Source organism: Apostichopus japonicus, chromosome 12 (assembly GCF_037975245.1).
Source record: "Apostichopus japonicus isolate 1M-3 chromosome 12, ASM3797524v1, whole genome shotgun sequence".
NCBI lineage: Eukaryota > Metazoa > Echinodermata > Holothuroidea > Aspidochirotida > Stichopodidae > Apostichopus > Apostichopus japonicus.
The window spans coordinates 12,991,869-13,011,462 of NC_092572.1; the positions used below are offsets into that span (position 1 = coordinate 12,991,869).

The following is a 19,594-nucleotide window of genomic DNA, read 5'->3' on the forward strand; positions in this document are numbered from 1 at the left end:
AATGGATTTCTCCTAGATAAAAATAATAACCCCATCTTACTTCAGCCAGACAGGGCTTGAATCCATAGGTTTGCTTGACAATAGGTTCCCAATAAAAAGGAGGTGGCCTTCCATGGATGATCGATGATTCAGTTTACAATAATACCATGGCACCCCTGCTACCATCAATATCATTTTCTTTAACTTTCATTAATTAACTAAATCTGATTTTGAATTAGTTTTAGATAACTCTTAACTTTGACATTTTTGCCCTCCAGTTTGAAAAAGGAAAGGATACTAGCATAGCACAAACAACATAAATGTGGAAAGGTTGCTCCCTTTCATTGCCGTCTCAATCACCCCCCCCCCTCCCCGCTCCGACTACCACACCCAAAATTATATACACGAAGAGTGCATTATTGAAAATTTCTCTAAATAAAGCCTTATCAGTAAACCTGTGCTACTGCAAACTGAAAATTCAATTCAAAGATTCTCCCTCTTCACTTTCATTTCTCCTCGATCCTTCGCCTCACCACCCTCCCCCCCCCCCCACCCCTGGTCCTTCCAACTACCATCCATAACTCCTGCCAATATCAAATTCAGTCACCTTAACATCCCAATAAAGTGTCAGTCGGTCAAGCACCACAATGTTTGTAGACCAAGAAATCAACAACCGAAACCCATTTTTAAACTTTAAAGCCCCATCAAATAAAGATGCTGTTTTTTACTTCTTTTTCTCTAAACAAGATTAACACACAAACACCAAATCCAAAATATATAGAATTCCCATTCCCATTTTGAATATTCTACAATTTTTTTTTGGCCAAGCCACGTTAAAAAAGTGAGTGTTATTTCTTTTTGGCCTTCCCCCATCTTTGTGTTTGCATTGCAACAAGGTGTAGTTTTCTCTACTAAAAAAACAAATAAAATCAAATAAAACTTAAATAAAAGATGATAACAGCACACGCAGGAGAAGAGTGAGAGCCCTCCCAAATACTACCGGCTTATGTTTACAAAAGACCTCACGGACGCAGATTAAGGGTAAAGGAGTTACACCAATTTGAAGTTCCAAATAACCTGGACTAACCCATTTGACCTGACGTGTGTCATTCCTGTGGTCTTATGATGGATGTTTATGAAATGTGATATATCAATCTGTGGGTGCCTCACCTGAATGTACCCCGAACCACGACATGCAATACATGCAGATATAATCATGTAACTGTATAATGCCAACACATACATACTGTAACAATGAAGACCAAAGAAGAGAGTAAGAAAAGGAAAAATAACATGGTTGGTAAAAGATATCACTCCTATTCGCCTGCTGACATTCCCACTGGGGATGCCACTTGATCCCAGAGAGACGCGATCTTTCGATCCTTTTTCCGACATCTTGGCAAATCTAGAGTTACTTTTCACCCCCACTCCACCATCCATGCAGGAACCCACCCAAACCCCCCTGCACGGCCGATTTATTCTGTTTCAGTTTCTCGTCCAAGGAGGGAAACTCTATATGGTTCAGCACTATGTCAAAGAAGAGCGGTTTGCACAGTGACAGCTTTAAGTGCGGTGGGAATGCCGTGAAGTTGGGCTTGGCGGCAAGGTCCGGCTGGTTGGCGTTGTACCAGTCCAGCCTTTCCACCAGCGGTTGATTGTCCTTCAGACCTAGTTGCGCCATTCCTTTGCTGATGGAAGGTTCACTGGAATCTGAAAATTAATGCAAAGAGGTTCTTGGTAAGCCATGGCCTTTTTTTTAAAGTATTCTTGGGTGGAGGGTATTTTCTATGGGTGAGAGTAGTCGGAAGGTGGGGGAAGTCAATTCAATTAATTGTGAGAAATGTGATTCAATTAGGAACCACATAAGGCCTATTCTCATCTTTGTAGTAAGTTTGTCAGCTTGAGCTACCTGACAGTTCATAAGTAGGGGGGTATATTGGAGTGGAATTTGAGATTTGAATCCCTGAATAGAGAAAGTTTACAAAACTTGATAATTTGCAGTCATTTTTTGTTGTTGCTGTCACAAACAGAAATGGATACCCACTTTCTATTATTTGGAGAAGACAGAGACTGGTTCAATCGCAGTCTACAAGGCCAGATATACTCTTTTTATTTTGGCTTTCAATTTCTTTATTCTGACAAATTTCGATAGTACAAAAAAACGGCATTTTTGATAGGGCTTTTGATACTTCCTTGTGATCCCTGGACATCATACATTCAGCTACGAGCAAAAATAACTGTTGTCTGTCCTGTCCACTACAATACTCCTATTGTAATATTTTCACACCCTAAGGGCTAATAGGTCTCTCCACCCCCCCCCCCCAAAAAAAAGGGGTGAAAAGGGGCGGTGCTGCTTCCAACTGAATTAATCTTTTCATTCATTGTTTAACCAAAGAGAAAAATTTGGGAAAGAAAACAACACATTATTAATATAAATGCCATGTTTCTCTGAATCATTGTCTATGCTCTGATTGAAAACATTTGTTCCAGTAGCAGGGTTCAATTCCCAGGTTCCAAATGGACACGGCAGTTTATTCTGCATTTTCCTGACGATCAGACCTAAAAGAGAACATCGATATGTCTCTCTACCGTTATCCCAAAGAAGAACCCTTTCAGAAACTCAAGGGTACTAAAGGGATTTCTTCCTTTTAAATTAACCAGGGTCCTACACAAAATTAACAGGGTAGTAACATGATGGTCTCTGCCTGATTCCCCCTCCCCCCACCCAATTTCTTTTCTTAATTTTTTGGTATTCATCCTTTCATATATAGTCCATCTTGCATTTTGCCTTTTGAAAAACAAGAATCCTTAATCTTCATCCAAAGCAGCAAAAAGTTTCTTTCCAAACACAGTAAATTGAATATTATTATTATTATTATGATTATTATTATATTATTATTAAGTACATAACTAGAATGGAGGCCACCTGAGCAGAGTACTTCAAGCCGTTGATATCTTGTGCAAGAGTGTCCAATTCCTCTACCTCCACCTATTGATTAAATGAAACCAAAATCTAATCATGATGTCTTCCACATTAAGTTTTTAGGGAGTGTCACTACCCGACAAGCCCTATAGGTTTTTTTTAGTACACTTCTTTTCACAAGTTTTGTTTCTTATCTCCTTCTATGTCATATGTCATACTTATGTTAAGATAGAACAAAAATCAATATATGAAATGAAATAAATAAAATTAGTAACATTTTTTATTAATTTGAGTAAAAGTTTTGTTTTTGTTGTTGTTGATATCGAATCAAAAGGAGTTTAACCCCTGGTCGACCTGGCGAGAGATCCTACAGGGGATAATAAGTTTGTTTTTATAGAATAGACATTTTTTTTGTTTACTCTTGGAAAAGTTGTCTATGTTCAGTCAGGGAATTGCTGGTAAATGAAGTCTTATATATTTACATTGGACAGGATAGCCATAATCATACCCGAGGTCGGAGTCGAAGAGCCAATTAGGGAGGGATTTCTAAGGGAGAGGAATTTTTTAAGTACTGAGGATTGAGTGGTTTCTATTGTTTGGGTAGGGAGTGGTTGCGGTTTCTATTGTTTGGTAAGGGAGTGGTTGCTACTTTATGTTTTAATCAATCGGTCATTGTTGGAGTTGTTTGTTTTGTTCTGTATATATAAGTATACTTGGAGTCGGGGCCTAGACCCATTTAGGAAAGGATTTTTTTAATGGAATGAGACTTTAAGTAGTAACAATTGTGAAAACAGAAAGGGTTTAGTTTTTGGGTAGTGAGTTGTTGTGCCTCTGTATTTCAAGGGGAGTTCAATCAAAGGGTCGTTCTCGAGGTGTTTTTGTATAACTTGGTGTTGAATTCTTCAAGTCGGGTGAAAGTAGATTTTGTGTTTCCTGCACGGAGAACGTACAAGTAGCAATATAGGTAGGGATTTTGAGTGCGAGTCGATAAGCTGTGGTGTGGATTCTGTTTAAAATTTGTTTATTGGGATTAGAGATGGTAAGCGGGGATATGCTCCCATAACTGAGAATCGGTTTTACTTTGGATTTATAGATTTGGATAATGGTTTTCGGAGGGAAGTTATATTTGTGTGAGAGGATTTAAATGGATTTAAGTTGGGACCAGCAGCGTCCTGCAGTTCTGTTACAATGTAGATTATACGATAATTTGCTATCGAAAGTGGTACCAAGGAAGGTTGTATTAGGAGTAGCAGTGATTGAGGTGTTGAAAGATTAATTTTGGAAATATGGTTATGGTATTTTGAGTTTATTATGGAGAAATTGGCCAAGTTAGATTTTGAGGGATTTATTTTTGTTCTCCACATCGAGCACCAATTTTCGAGATGTGTAATTGCTTTTTTAACATTTAGTTCCGTCATATAGATATTATTACTGGTGCTCCAAATGGCTATGTCTTCAGTGTACTGACTATAGTTGCATTTAGATAGAGGGGGGATGTTCAAATCATTAACAAATAGGGTGTAGGGGATGGGCTGAGAACAGCGCCCTGTGGAGTTCCTGCACGAAGTGGAATAGGTTTTGATTGTTGGTTTTTGTAGCATATTTTTGCATTGCTATCACTCAAGGAAAGAGGAAAGAAGTCTGGTGTAATTGGAGGGGAGATTAAAGTTAAGTAGTTTAATTCTTATGCCATTGTGCCAAGTTTTGTCGAAAGCCTTTTCGGTATCAAGGTATCGTGGGCAGTGGTATCATGTTTTTTATGAAGCCGATGCAAATTTCTTCGGAAAGGCGGAAAGTTTGGTTTATTGTAGATTTGTGTGCGCGGAATTGATTGATACGGGCAAAGTGATTATTTTATTCTAGGTGGGTTCTGGTGCGGCTATCTATAATTCTTTCGAAAATCTTACCTAAGGCTGGTAGGAGACTAATTGGTCGATAGTTTTGAATTTTGGTGCGGTCTTTACTTAGTTTTGGTTTTAAAATCATTTTGGCGGATTTCCACAGTCTGAGGAGTTGGTTAAATCATGAGAAAATATGAGAGTTTATGAATATCGGAGGCCGACGGAGGGGAATCTTTTAGCATTAGGTCATTTATGTTGTCAACACCAGGGAAGGAGGCATTTTTGCATATTTAGTGGCACTATACCAATCGTTTATATCTATTTCTTTGAGTAGAGGGATGTTTTTGTTGAGACATCCTTAGAAGTCAGGGATAATGCTGGTTGCATTACAGATAATTGTACCGTCTATTTCGTGGTGGAATCTGTTATCGTATGGAGGGCCATCTAAGATATTGAATATAGTTTTCAAGTACTATTCAATAAGCTTTATTTGTTTTTGAGTTTTTGTGATCAGGTTACCTACTTTATCTCTAATGCATTGGTCTGTATTACCTGTGTTTGGGGTTGTAATGGGTTTATGATATTTTTTAAATTTTTCCAAAAGTGTTTTGGGTTTTTGTCATTAATGATTGAATCGCATTTGTTTTGGACTCGGTTTTGGTCGACCGCCGATATTTGTCTATTTATTTGTTTTTTAAGTCGGTTAATTTGGGTTTTTAGAGTTGGACCTGGGGAGATCATATAGGTTCTATGTAGGTGACGTCTGAGTTAATTAGTGTAAGAATATTCCTATTTAGTTTTCGATTTCTGTTTTGTTTTCAAGGGGCAGTGTTTTTTGAAGGTATTGAAGATATGTTGGGCAATGCTGTCACAATATATGCCGATGTAATTTAGCTTGTTGTTGTGGTAATTGGGGATAGTGTAATTTGTTACGAGTTCCCTTTTAAATGATGTCCAGTCTGTTTTATTGTAATTATATGTTAATTCATTATTTTGGATGCGACTGAGGTTTATGTCTAGCTCAAAAAGGAGTGGAAATTGGTCACTGATTAGGTCATCTTCTTGGATTTGAATCGAATGATTTTTAGTTGCAAGGTGGTTTTAGGTTATGGCGTAGTCAAGTAGTTCAGCATTATTGTTAATTGGGTTTATCCTAGTTTTGGTATTTTGGTTAATTATTGTTAAGTTGTGTTTATCACATTTTTCTAAGAGGGATATGCCTTTTTCAGATATTTTGGTGCTACCAAAAATGATGTGGTGGGCAGTTAGATCTCCTAGTAGTATTGTATTTTTATTAGAACTTTTTTATTGTGGATATGGGCTCATTTGGGGACTCTAATAGCTAATAATGTGGAGAGGTTTATTGTCTCTTCGAGCACAATTTCAATTGATTGATTGCTTGTTTGGGTTGGGTTTGGGAGGAGGGTGGCTTTGAGGTTGTTTTTTTCAGCAATAAGTACTCCTTCATAGAGCGAGAGATATCGTGTCTGAAAGTTGGTAACCAGGGATGCTAAGTTGGGAACTCACATTTAGTTTAGTTTCGCTTAACGAAATGATATCCGGGAAGTGGTTGGTGAATATACTAAGTAGGAGGCTTAATTTTGGAAGGATATGTTGATGTTTAGGTGGAGGAACTTGACCAAAGAAGGGAGTGTGCTTGTCATGTAAGTGACTGAGGAGGGCTAAATATTGAAGGTTGGTGGAGACGTTCCATAATTACAGTTTCTGGGATATTTAAGTTTAGGTGTTTTTGTGTTAACACGGTGGCGTTACTGGCAAGTTCGTAGGATTTAATATTAATGTCGGCTTTTTGGAAGGTGTATTGTACTAATTCAATTACAAAGGTTGCGATATTAAGTTTTTTTTCAGTGACGATTTTATTTGTTATTTCAATTTTAGGGGTAAAATTGGTTACATTTGCGTAGCTTCCTTGTTCTTGTTGTTTGTTATTATTTTCAGTTTTAGCTTCTTTAAATTTTGGGCATCCTTTGTAAAGGGTGACATTAGTCCCTGAGCAATTGGCACATATTGTGTTTTCTTTTGGTTTGGGACAGTCTTTAACTCTGTGGTTTTCACCACATCTGAGACATCTGGTTTGATTTTTGCAAGTATGGTGGGTGTGTCCAAAAACTTGACATTTGAAACATTGAGTGATTTGGGGGGTTCGTGGTATTCTTCTGTTTTGTGTTTATAGTATCCTAAGTAGAAAACTTGTTTGATTAGGGATTGTTGAGGCTCTTGTTCTTCAAACGTTATTTTTACTTTCCAAGTTGTATTGTTTGTGGCATGACTAATGAGTCTTTTAGTTTGTATTGGGGTGTATTCTTGGTCTTTGAGTTCTTGTTCAATATCTTTGATTTGAATTTCAGGGTTTATCCCACAGGCTATTACAGAGAAGTTTCTTTGTCTTACTTTTTGGGGGATTCTTGGTTTGGGGTTGCCTAGTTTAGTCTTTTGAGTCCATGGTTTCAGGAGGATATTTGCAGATTTAGGGTCATGGGGGTGATTAGGATGTCGTTACTACGAAGACAGTTTATATTTGAGATCATGGCATTTGGGTTTTCTTCATTGATTAGTTTAGCAAGTGTTATTGGGTTTTTTGATAGTTCTGGTAAGATTCCTGATACAATGATTGTTTGAGCGGACTTTTTGGTGGTTGGTTTGGAGTTAGGAGATGGGTTTATTTCAACGGAGTTTGGACGTTGTCTTTTTCTGCTATTTTTGTACAGGGATCCAGTCATTAATGTCTATGTCAAAATCAGAGAGGTTTAGGTTTTCAACTGGGGGGCGGTTATAGGTGGGTAAGGGGTTGTCATATTGGCAAAACAGCCCCTCCCTACGGGTTTTAAATGGCTTCTATACAATGAAATTGATCATAGACTTCACTTACCAGAAAGAATTAGTCTCCAGCCTAAGACAGCGGACGGAAAGTATAGGAACTCCTTTTGAAGGGACACACTATGAATGAAAGTGTACTCGGTAGCGTTTTGTTGGTATCCAAGGACGAGTACGTTTTGTAAATGGCGGGTAAGTAATAGAGTGAAGGATGATGGGGTGGCGCTATGTCAGAAAGCTAACTGTTCACCAACATAATCCTCAGATCCCTAATGAAAGGAGAGTAGTGCAAAAGAAATTAGCCAGTTATCTTCAGAGTAAGTCTCGTACATTTAGCACAAAAGATTAAACACTAATTAGCAACTAATTCCAACAAAATTTAGGCTGTGATTGAAACTTTACTGGTGGAAACATAAGTAAATATATATATTACATTTTAAGGAACCTTTCCTTCTTATGACTAACCTTGACTATATATTGCAGCTTTCTAGCCCAGTGTTTTTCCATCAAATCAGCTCATCTTTGAGTTTTCTGATCTTGACAACAATCAACTATCTTTTTAATTTACCACAACCCAGACCACACTAATTGGCAACTCTTTCCAACAATCTAAGGCAACAATCATAAATTTAAGACAACCAAATTACTAATTACAAAATGATTCCAACAAACTCAGGCACCAGGTCTCATTAATTTAGCTCAAAACATACCACACTAGTTAGCAACTCATAGGCAGAACTTATCAATTTAATACAAACACACCACACTAACTACCAACAAATTATCACAGCACTCCTCTTCAATTAAGCACAAACAGACCACACTAATTAGCTACTCATTTCACCAAACTAAGGCACAATGTCTCTTTAATTTATCACGAAACAGACCACAACGAATACCGACTGGTTCCAACAGGCTAAGGCACAGTGTCTCGTAGGTTTAGCACAAAAACAGACAACACCAAATACCGACTGGTTCCAACAGGCTTAGGCACCGTGTCTCCTACATTTAGCACTGATCTTGACAACAATCAGCTGTTGAGAGGACAAGACTGATGTTAATGATTCTGGCTCACAATGATGTTTCCCTTGAAACTTCATTTTTCTCCAATTTATGTTAAATCACCTCCAGATAACACTTCCAGATCTCTCTGTTGAGGACAGGCTTGAAGGATTTTCTCGTATTTGGTGGAGTTGAGATCTTTACCAAACAGAACGTTTCCTCTCACGGTATCATTTTGGATCCAAGCTTGTTGAGCAACATAGGCCACAGATCTCTGATGAAAGAAGAGGAATACAAATTAGTCACTTTTCTTCAAAGTAACAGCAAAAGTTAAAAAGTTAAACCCTGTTAACAACCAAACTGTCAGCCATGAGACAAAAGATGTGTACTCTTCTAGAGGGGCAATTTGTGAAAGAAATGGAATTATATGGTCAGATCAAAGTTATTGGACACTGGTTTGAACAACTCTCAAAAAAGACCTCACTAAATACCAACTCGTTCCATCAAACTAGGTACAATGTCTTATTAACTTAAGACATCCAAAATACTTATTACAAATTCATTCCAACAAACTAAGGCAACGGGTTTCATTAATTTAGCACAAAACAGACTACACTAATTAGCAACTCATATCAATAACTAAGGCAGAATTTATCAATTTAATACAAACACACCACACCAATTACCGACTGGTTCCAATAGGCTAAGGCTGAGGTCTTACACATTTAGCACAAAAACAGGCAACACCACATACCGAATGGTTCAAACAGGCTAAGACACAATGTCTCCTACATTTGGCACAAAACAGACAACACTAATTAAAAACTAATACCAATAAACTAAGGTACCATGTCTCAATAATTTAGCACAAAAACAGACTGCATTAATTAGCATCTCATGCCACTAAACTAAGACACCAATTAGGTTCATTTTGATGTTGTCATGGTTGCTTGGAATGAGTGGAATGTGTAACTCTGTTCAAACTATATCATGGAACTTGTTCAGCCTGTTAGCACAGAAACAAGAACACACCAAATACCGACTGGTTCCAACAGGCTAAGGCACCATGTTTCGTACATTTAGCACAAAAACAGACCACACCAAATACCGACTGGTTCCAGCAGGCTAAGGCACCGTGTCTCCTACATTTAGCACTGATCTTGACAACAATCAACTGTTGAGAGGACAAGACTGATGTTCATGATACTGGCTCACACTGACTTTTCCCTTGAATCTTACTTTTTCTCCAATTTCTGTTAAATCACCTCCAGATAACACTTCCAGATCTCTCTGTAGAGGACAGGCTTGAAGGATCTTCTCATATTTGGTGGAGTTAATGATCTTTCAACCACTTGTTCTTAACCTGAGCCAGCTTCATTACAGACATCCAAGACTCACAATTTTCCTGACATTTTCTTCATCTGCTTCTTTCACCTGAGACAGTATTGTAAAAGATAAGAAGATTTCATATATTGGAAAGCAGATACTGTAGACATTGCAACTAGACTCATTTTATACACTCCCTCCCTTCCTCCCCTCCCTCCCCCTGACTACCTACAGTAAACAACCCTGACTGCTGCCTCATTGATATAACTATAAACAAATGTATATCATTGCAGTTTAATGGCAGAAATAAACGAAACGAATACCAGAGCTTAAATATTTCTGTGTTACAGTACTATAGTAAACTGCATACCCAAATGGAGCATTACAGAATCTTCAATGTCTCAGACCTCCAGCAGGATGTTACAGTCACAGTTCAAGGAGTCTTCTTGTGAATCAGTGTGGCCAATGCAATGCTGTAAAGACAAATATAAAAGCAATATGTATATATATACCTATGTTGTGAAATAAATTTTAGTAGTTTTTTTTAGTAGTTTTACATAAGATCATCTTCCATTTTGAGTATGCAGATACCTTTCCAATGAATGTTTACAAACATGAATAAACTGTACTGTACCTCTTTTTGTTACTAAGTGCCTGTGTTACAATATGTGATTGAGTTGGTGTGCGCGTCATTTGTGCGTGAGTGAGTGTGTTGGGATTGTTTGTGTGTGCCTCGGTTGTGCGTATGGCTTGGAGTGCGTGATTTGTTTGAATGGTGCGTGTTTTCTTTAAAGAGGGTTTGGAATGGATTGGGAGGCAGTTATTACAGAGTTGTTATAAAGTCAAGACGTGTTTTTATATCTATCGTGTGATTTAAGTTTACAAGCCAAGACGTTTTCGATTTCTCTTGTAAGACTCCGTTGAAGTTTGAAAGAAATAAACTCTTCAACGTATTAACAAATAATAACCCCCGTGACTGGATCTATTTATTTGTTACAGCCTGTTTATTTTTAATACTTGCAATATGACTCATTAATGAACCTTACTAGACATTGCTATCAAACCTACATATGGAGTACTTCACAAAATGCCAAAACTTACTTTGCTGTACATTGTTCACTATAATGGTCAAGCCAAAAGTAAGGAATGAATTGAACACAATTTTGAGAACGTTTCATCAGCCAAACAATTTTTGAGAGCATGGACACACTAGTTTAAACAAACTTAGCAAGCACATTCATGAAGAACTGGAAAATTGAAAAATTTCTGAAATAAACATCATTCTTGAAACAAGAAACTTGACAAGTGAAATAAGGACCGACACTTAAGCTACAACATGTACACTTAGCAATGATGAAAATTGGCTCTTCAGCCTTACACAAGTACCAACAACATATTGGTATATTAAAACCCTCATGTGCTTCCATGACTTCTAGCACCTATGTGTAATAATATTCTATATCAACAAGGACAGAGATACTATATATTGTACTTATCTCTCAATACTCTTAATATGTGTTTACCATGAGTTGTGTTCCTCACAACTTTCAATCAATGTTTTCAAATTAAAAACCAAATTAAAGACAATTACTCAACAATGAGAGGTCGACTTAGCAAAGTTTGAATTCGGTTTCATAATAATCAAAGTTTCAGTGAAACAGTTCTGCCAACCATAAAATCATGCCTTAGGCATCAAAAGAAGTTTATGATCTGATAAAGATATGCCGAGAGTTGGACCAATACTGTTAAGCTAAGCTTCAGGTCAAAATTATGCTAGTTGATCAAATTAATACATGTATATCAATTTAGTTGCCTATGCTAGGTAACATCAGCTTGCATGGAGAGTTTTTTCCATACTTGAACCACCACCAACATACTTAGACCACAGAGCTAGGCCTTATTGATTAAGAATTTCATTTTACAAAGTACTGTTGCTTGTATGAGAAGCCTAGGATAGGCTAGTTCGTCCTCATCTCTATCTAGCCTCCGCTTTGGTAGGCTAGCCTAGGTTTTCCCATTTTTATTTGGTGGTAGGCCTAGCCTGGGGCCATTTGTTCCCTCCCCTAACAACGTTATTTTCCTCCCACTTAAAAGTTGAGTAACTTACCTCCCCTACATCATAGTACTTTTTCATGAGAAACTTACATTTTCAGGGGAGTTAACTAAAGGTTTTTCATGGGAGGCATATTGGCTAGGCAAAGTGGAATAACTGAGGGAAAATATTTAAGGGAGAAAGGTAACGTTAAGGGTGAAAAATAACATGGTTAAGGAATCTAAAATACTATTTTCAAGGGAGGAAAATGTTGTTCTGTAGGCTTTGTAGACTAAGCTATAGAAAGTTGTGATAGTATGAAGGAAAATAGAAAATGTGACCATGCAGGTACCTTACTTGGGTAACTGTTCAGTGATTGGAAGATAAAAAGTGTTTTTGAATAGGCCGGTTTGTTTGCATAGGATTGTATGCTAACATGGGGTAATTTACATGCGTGGAATTCATAGTTGTAATGGGTTGTTAGCTTGTATGGCATTCATTGCAGGAATGAAATAGCATAGAAACTTTAGCCTATAGTTATGCCTTCTTTGGTTCCTCCCCTAAAATTGTTGTTTTCCCATTTACCAGTTTCTTCAATTACTACAAGTGTACAAGTGTCTCTTTGAAATATGTTCCTTTCTTTCACCAAACTCTCCTAAATCACAAGATACATTTACTACGTACAGTTGCTTCACTATACCTAAATTAATTCTTTCCACAGCCAAGCCGTCTTTCTTTCCTCCCCTGAAAAACGTTGGTTTCAACCCCTAAAAATAATAATGGTAGGCTACTCTAGTAGTAGTAGTAAGTTGAGTCTCGTCTATCCGACATGCTCAGTGATTAACCTCCGCCACGTATCACGATCTTGCGCAAGGTTTATTGCTTCTTCGAAATAGGCTACTCTGGTACCTAGGAATTTAAAGACAATCAATTAATTAAGTTAGGCCTTGCCTAACTGTACTAGCCACAGCCAGAAAGTAATTAGGCCCAACCAGTTAGGTCTAGTATTTTGTCGGAAGATATAAAGTGATTTACTTTACTTACGTAAATTGTCTAACTGAATATCATATTAGGCCTTGGTTAGCATTCCAACTTACTATACACGCCAGTGACTACGTGAGCTAGCCTATCGTTAGGCCTAAGCTTTACTACTATATGATAGGCTAGCCTAATTTCTCACGCTCGCTTACTCAAACAATGTGAAGTACTAACTTGCTCAACAAAACAAATGAACAACCTTCGAGCTGGTGAATGTATCTGCCATTCTTTGGCAGTTACTCCTCATACAGAATAGGCTACAAATTACAATTACGTATGAATTGTTAGCCAACGGCTGCGAGGAGGCGAACTGCACTGCTCGTACAACCTTTCGTGAGCTTTAATATACAGATCATAATTCGCGCTCCTTAGCTTAACCTTTGACCACGACCGTGTGCCAGGCTGCCAGCGTCTGACCGAAGATAAACTAACGAATAACATATAAGCCCGGTAGCCCCTTAGCCACTTTGATCAAACGAACCAGGTACCAATATCTGAGTATTGGAACATTTGTGGAAAAACCCAGTATATCCAAAAGTGGATGTCTGCCGTGGTCCCTCTGCTGCATGTGGCCCCTGGGGCCGGTTAAAGGGGGCCCAAAAATGCATCTGATCAAACGAACGAGGTACCACTTGAAACCAATGTCAACTTAATGCATGAATGCCACATAGTACTGAATGGCCCATGCCAGACAAATTTTCTGCTGCAAAGGGCCTACCAGACGCCCCAAAGGGCCCCTAAAAATGCATCTGATCAAACGAACGTGGTACCACTTGAAACCAATGTCAACTTAATGCATGAATGCCACAAAGTACTGAATGGCCCATGCCAAACAAATTTTCTGCTGCAAAGAGCCCGCCAGACGCCCCCAAATACGACCCAAATGCCCATTATCGTAGCATTGACCCAGATTTAATATGCAAGGTACCACTCAAAACAGGTTTGGAATGTTCGGGTTGATCTTACAGACTATGGAAATCATCATGCCAGACAAATTTTCTGCTACAAAGGGCCCGCCAGACGCCACAAAAGGGCCCCTAAAAATGCATTTGATCAAACGAACGAGGTACCACTTGAAACCAATGTCAACTTAACGCATGAATGCCACAAAGTACTGAATGGCCCATGCCAGACAAATTTTCTGCTGCAAAGGGCCCGCCAGACGCCCCAAATATGGCCCAAATGCCCATTGTCGTAGCATTGACCCAGATTAAATATGCAAGGTACCACCATAAAACCGGTTTGGAATGTTGGGGTTGATCTTACAGTTGAAATCATCATGCCAGACAAATTTATTGCTACAAAGGGGCCAACAGACACACTAAAAAAAGGGCCCCCAAATGGGATATGATCAATCATAGTTGGTACCACACAAAACCAATATCAAATCCAAAGGTACTTTCCACAGAGTAAAGAACTGCCATTGCAATTCAAATTTTCTTCTGCATAGGTCCCACCAGATAGAAAGAATAGGTGGTCCAATGCGGCCCTATATGGGCCTAATGAATTGTATATTGATGCAGACTATATATGTGCCTTGTGACATGACATTTGTAACATTCCACAGAGTAAAGAAATGCCAATGCAATACAAATTTTCTTCTGCAAAGGGCCCACCTCACGTAAAAAAAATTCTGCAGTTCAATTAAATAGTTAAGATACCACAAGAAACCAATTGTGTTCAAATAACTGCCACATTGCAAATTTCCCCTTAGATTAGGCTAAAATTCCGTAAGTGATTTGCGCAAGTTAAAGTGTTAAATAGGCTGACATATCAATGAATTCGGAAGTAATTTAAAGGTAACTTTCTAAAATTGTAAAAACATTCCTACAGAATTTGGCCATGGACATGCGGCCATTAATTGGAATGCACTTTAATATATATATATATACTTCAATATCTGTTTTTCATTCCTTGAGGGTCCAAAGTGCAATTTTAATTGCTACCGGTTGACACTAAACGTACAATACATAACATACGAGATAGGGGTGAGTCACACGCCCCTTACGAAATCATTGATCCGTCACTGGCTTACCTGTGTATATAATAGGGATCAGCGCTGTAATGATGTCACTGTTCCCCTTTCTCTTCCTGGTGTCTTGGCGTTTTACTTTTACTCCCTCCTTTTCTCCTTTTTCTTCTTTTTCTTTTCCCTTCCTTCCTCCTCCTCCTCCTCCTCCTCCTCCTCCTCCTCCTCCTCCTCCTCCTCCTCCTCCTCCTCCTCCTCCTCCTCCTCCTCCTCCTCCTCCTCCTCCTCCTCCTCCTCCTCTTTTTTTCCTCTCTTTTTTTCATTTTTCTTCTCTTTTTTTTTCTCTCCTCTTTTACTTTTACTTACCCGGGGGGCGCGCGCCCCCAACGCCCCCCCTGGATACGCGCCTGTATATATTATATATAACGTGTTTTTGTTCACAATATGACGCGATACTACACATATTATAGTACGCCCTTATACCATGGAATAGTCGAGGCAACAAAGAGCGGGAGTTAGTCTTGTACAATTAGTACAGCGCCCTGAATATTGCGGAACTAAACGGAATACGAGTCTTGGCCAAGGGAAAACTTGTTTAACATTCTACCAACCAACATATTATATAGAAGCTGAGACTATCAACTCGGCTACATATGACGTGCTGCACAGCGTGTTGCGTTTGGTTATGCACCAATTCCGCTTTGATTACCAAATGTATCCAGTGTTATTCGAAACGACAGTGATATCGAACAAACCTAGGGGGGGGGGGGGGGGGGGGTAACCGACTGAAAGGCTTGTTTAGGGAGTAATTAGACAATGAAGCATTTCCATTGTAATTTCTATACCCAGGCACCGTTCTACATATTAGTTAACTTTATTAAGTCTCAAAATAAAGTAATTACTTTACGATTAATCGCCGAGATAGGAAGCATAGAAGAACTACTGAACTACTTAAGATCAAGCGTAAGTCTTTGTGGAACGGGGCCCAGCCAAGGTAACCGAATACGCGCGTATACGCGCAAGTTTGCTTCATCATTAAGTGTATAGGTCTATACAAACGCGCTGCAAGATATCATATTACGAAAATCGTACTTGAAAATGTACTTGCTGCAAATGTTTGTGTGCAAGAAGCATAAAAGTCATGCGTTCAGTACCATCGACGCTACATAATATATACTGGTAAATAGCTCATTGACTGTAACGCGATTGTTATTTTACCTCACGCATAAAATGCACCCTATATTACGTCACAGATAAAATCATTCATTTTGTGTACAAGTAAACTTACCACGCACTGAATAATCACTTCATATGATACATAAAGCGATCTAGTTGTGTTTTTGATCTCGAAGAGCTTTAACCATGATACTACTTATTGATCTATTATCTATAGTTCTTATCTTGCTTATTGCTCTCGTTGAGGCAATTCTCATCTGGATCCGAGAAAAATGGAGAGATGAAGTCGGTGAGTGATTGTCTTAGAGCATAGCCTATGCCGAATTATTAAAATGTATTAGGTTTAAACATTACAGACCAAGTAGAATATCTTCACCATAGATTATGCATAGTATAAATAATACTCATAAAGGTTAATAATGCTCATAAAGGTTACTCTATACGCGTGAAGCCTGCAGGGCCATTGTTTGCACAATTGAGCCCTTGGTTGCATCTTTAGCAATGTATAAGAGAAATGCAACTACTTAGTTTAGTTGCACGTCTGTGAACTATGTTGTTATATATGGGAACAATGTCATGTTTTGTCTTTGTTCTTTTTCTCAAGGAAACGGCTCTGAGAATACTATGGTTAGGATGTTGAGAGGACTAAGGCGCCAGATCCGACGAAGTAAGTTAATTCATTACCGATTTCCTTAATTTCAAATGCCCATGGTAACCAGGGTTACTTGGTTAGTAACTGCAGATCAGCAAATGTAGTTTGCAGATAATACTTTAGTGTATCCACAACAATTATTAAATGTACTCGGAATGATACCCGTAGTCAGGGTCAGAGCCTTAAATAGATGGCGCTATACACCTTCGAGATGACGCTATACACCATTCGTAAAATTAAGAGAAGCACTGAGACAAAAGTCAAGACCTAACAGGCTGGTAATATCTACTTGATTCCAGACATACAATATACTGTTGTATATACTGACCTTTTCTTCTTCTTTTTTCTTTAATCATTGACTTTAATCATTGAAGGCTTTTTTTATAGCAATACATTTACATGTTATCTACATATTTTTATTTGTTTATTCGTGTTTTTTGCTGATAGGAAATATTCGTTCTCGACAAAAGAAACAAATTCGTTATCTGAAGACGATCATGAACAAACATATGATAATAACAACAACTGAATCAGAAGATCCTCTTGAAACCTTGGTGAGTTTATTATTACCGATTCATCAACAAAAGCCATTAACCCACATTCGTTTGAAACTTCCTACACTTTCGTAAATTAAAAAAGTATTGCGAGCGCATGAATGTATGGATGTGATGTTAATGTAACTCCCTCCCCAGACCCAGTTCCCTGCCTCATGAAACATGTATTCCCCATATCTAAAATTAATTAGATATTTTAAACCACATTATGAACGCTTCATATCTGTCCTAGCACCCCCCTTGATTTGAAGTTACACTGGCTTCTATTTTCTCCCGACAAACAGATAGCCAATACATTAGAAACAATATGTTTAGCGCCCTGCTTTTTACAGCACTTGGAAATAACCTATAGACACATATGAACACATACAAATGTTCCTGTCTGTAACCTTTTCGTTTTCGTTTCCACATAATGAAGGACTAGATTATACCGAAAGGAATGTCCTCAATCTGCCTCTTTAAATTTTCCCACTCAACCTTTGACCTTAGAATGACCTTGACCACGTGAGTACCTTTCCTTGACATTATTGCTCTCTGTATTAAACTTAAAAGCTCTACTGCTATCGTTAATCAATCATTGATGCCAACTCCAGGGATATGTTACATGAGATTATCTATTTCATTTGGGATATTCATAAAGTACGAGTTTCATTTCATGTTAGCGATTAACCGCCAACCAGAAAGGAAATAATTCTTTATTGACGACCGACCGACCGGCCTACCAAACCGTCGAGTTGACGTGACTGATGAGTTTCCGACTTAAAATAATATAGTAATCAATGAGCATATGTTGGTAGCGACACGAGCCTGCAAGGAAGACCTTCTGTTTATAGCTCCATGGTTTAGTCTAGTAGCCAGAAGGATCAGGAGGGACAATGAAGTCCCCATCAAGGACCCTATAGAGAGAGAAAAAAACGAAGTCATGAAAACTCAGACCCTATTACAATGCTTAGTACTTGTCTAAAGCATTCTTAAACCCATTGACACTACTTACAAGTACATCTTTCTCGGGCAAACCGTTCCACTCATTCACAACCCTATTAGAAAAAAAAAAATTGCCGAATATTTATCCTACTTTGTAACTTCTGGAGTTTAAGACAATGACCTCTGGTACAACTACTATTAGCAAACATGAAAAAGTAAGTGCAGGATAAATTGTCAAAACCATACACAATCTTGAAAACCTGAATCAAGTCACTGCGTAACCTCCTGAGCTCCCAGTGTGGTGAGTTTCGTCAGCTTACAGAAAAAAAGTTTTGTTTCGTTTTAAGAAGAACAAAACAAATTTGTCTGTTGATTTTTTTCACACGTAGTATATCCATATTAAAACACAATTTAATGCTGATTTAATATGTAGCTGGCCGACATATCGGTAAAATTAAAAGGTTATTAAATTGTAAGTTAAAAACATCAACATACTAAAGTAAACTTTCCATTTCATTTTTAGACTAGACATAGGTCTACTATGCATACCAACTCGCAGCTCAGTTTTTTCCATGGATTGACCCTTGACCTCACCGGTAATTAAGGTGATTTACCAACTAAAGAACGCAGGTTGGTCTAAAAGAAGGTAAGAGTAACATAGATATAGTCATTATGGTTGTCATTCATCAATCGTCACACAAGTTATTTCTTTTCATGAACAGTTGCTTGTGACATTGCACGGATGTGCCAATATCCCTCTGCTGCCCTCGTTTACGTTGATTACAACAGCTTACTTTGAGGCTTCAGTCTCTCTCCAAAGTTCTTACGTAGCAGTAATTTAAATATTGGATTTTGATTTATTATATAGATAACATGTGAGTAGGATGTGGTTGCAAATGTTTTGGGTAAACTTGGAAATGACTATTTCTAGCCACTTTGACTTCAATATATTATTTTCCCAACAGGGTGACGGCTGGGAATTCACCGATATATGTGTATGCTACTATAACGAGGCTGTCTTCGGTTACAGATCAACCTTTGAAGTTTCATGAGACCCTGTCTGAGTGCACGTGAGTTATGCTAACGTTTATAATAGAGGAAAGTTCGACATGTAATTAATTTTTGCAAGCTCTAAAACTGATCATTGTCTTATCTTCAAAAACATTGGTTACATTCCACTGCACTATGTGTGATTTTCGAATATTCCCCAGCCCCCCTTTTTTTAATGCAGTAATTTTGTATATTTCGTTATTCCTGAATGTCAAATACACCAGAAATAAAGATAATTTATATCAACTGCCTAGCCTAACTTTTGAATGGAATGCCTTGACCTGTGATTTTCA

The 19,594-nt window shown here is 38.1% G+C and overlaps 1 protein-coding gene across 11 annotated transcripts; it reads right to left on the reverse strand.

The window, feature by feature from the left end:
- Positions 1 to 525: 525 nt before the first annotated feature.
- On the reverse strand, positions 526 to 13,386 carry LOC139977086 (signal recognition particle subunit SRP68-like). Of its 11 annotated transcripts, none has more exons than XM_071986124.1 (6): positions 13,151 to 13,383; positions 10,277 to 10,379; positions 9,846 to 10,014; positions 8,704 to 8,854; positions 2,890 to 2,968; positions 526 to 1,689 (listed from the first exon to the last, which is right to left on the reverse strand). In XM_071986124.1, the coding sequence occupies exons 3-6, from the start codon at positions 9,900 to 9,902 to the stop codon at positions 1,680 to 1,682; spliced, it is 297 nt and encodes a 98-aa protein (XP_071842225.1). In that variant the 5' UTR covers positions 9,903 to 10,014; positions 10,277 to 10,379; positions 13,151 to 13,383; the 3' UTR covers positions 526 to 1,679. The 11 variants fall into 11 exon arrangements, 2 of the variants coding, with proteins under 2 accessions (XP_071842225.1, XP_071842224.1); XR_011796423.1 differs by lacking the exon at positions 526 to 1,689 and adding an exon at positions 7,634 to 7,847 and having other exon boundaries at positions 1,696 to 2,968; positions 8,704 to 8,826; positions 13,151 to 13,371; XR_011796422.1 differs by lacking the exon at positions 526 to 1,689 and adding an exon at positions 7,634 to 7,847 and having other exon boundaries at positions 1,696 to 2,968; positions 8,704 to 8,826; positions 9,820 to 10,014; positions 13,151 to 13,370.
- Positions 13,387 to 19,594: the final 6,208 nt, after the last annotated feature.

Coding starts and splice junctions, on each gene's coding strand:
- LOC139977086 (XM_071986123.1), bottom strand. CDS start 9,902: ATGAGAAGATCCTTCAAGCCTGTCCTCTACAGAGAGATCTGGAAGTGT. Junction 2,969..9,845: donor TCTGGAAGTGTTATCTGGAG/GTGATTTAACAG, acceptor TTTAATCAATAG/GTGGAGGTAGAGGAATTGGA. Junction 1,690..2,889: donor TCAGGTGGCCTCCATTCTAG/TTATGTACTTAA, acceptor ATTAATTTTCAG/ATTCCAGTGAACCTTCCATC.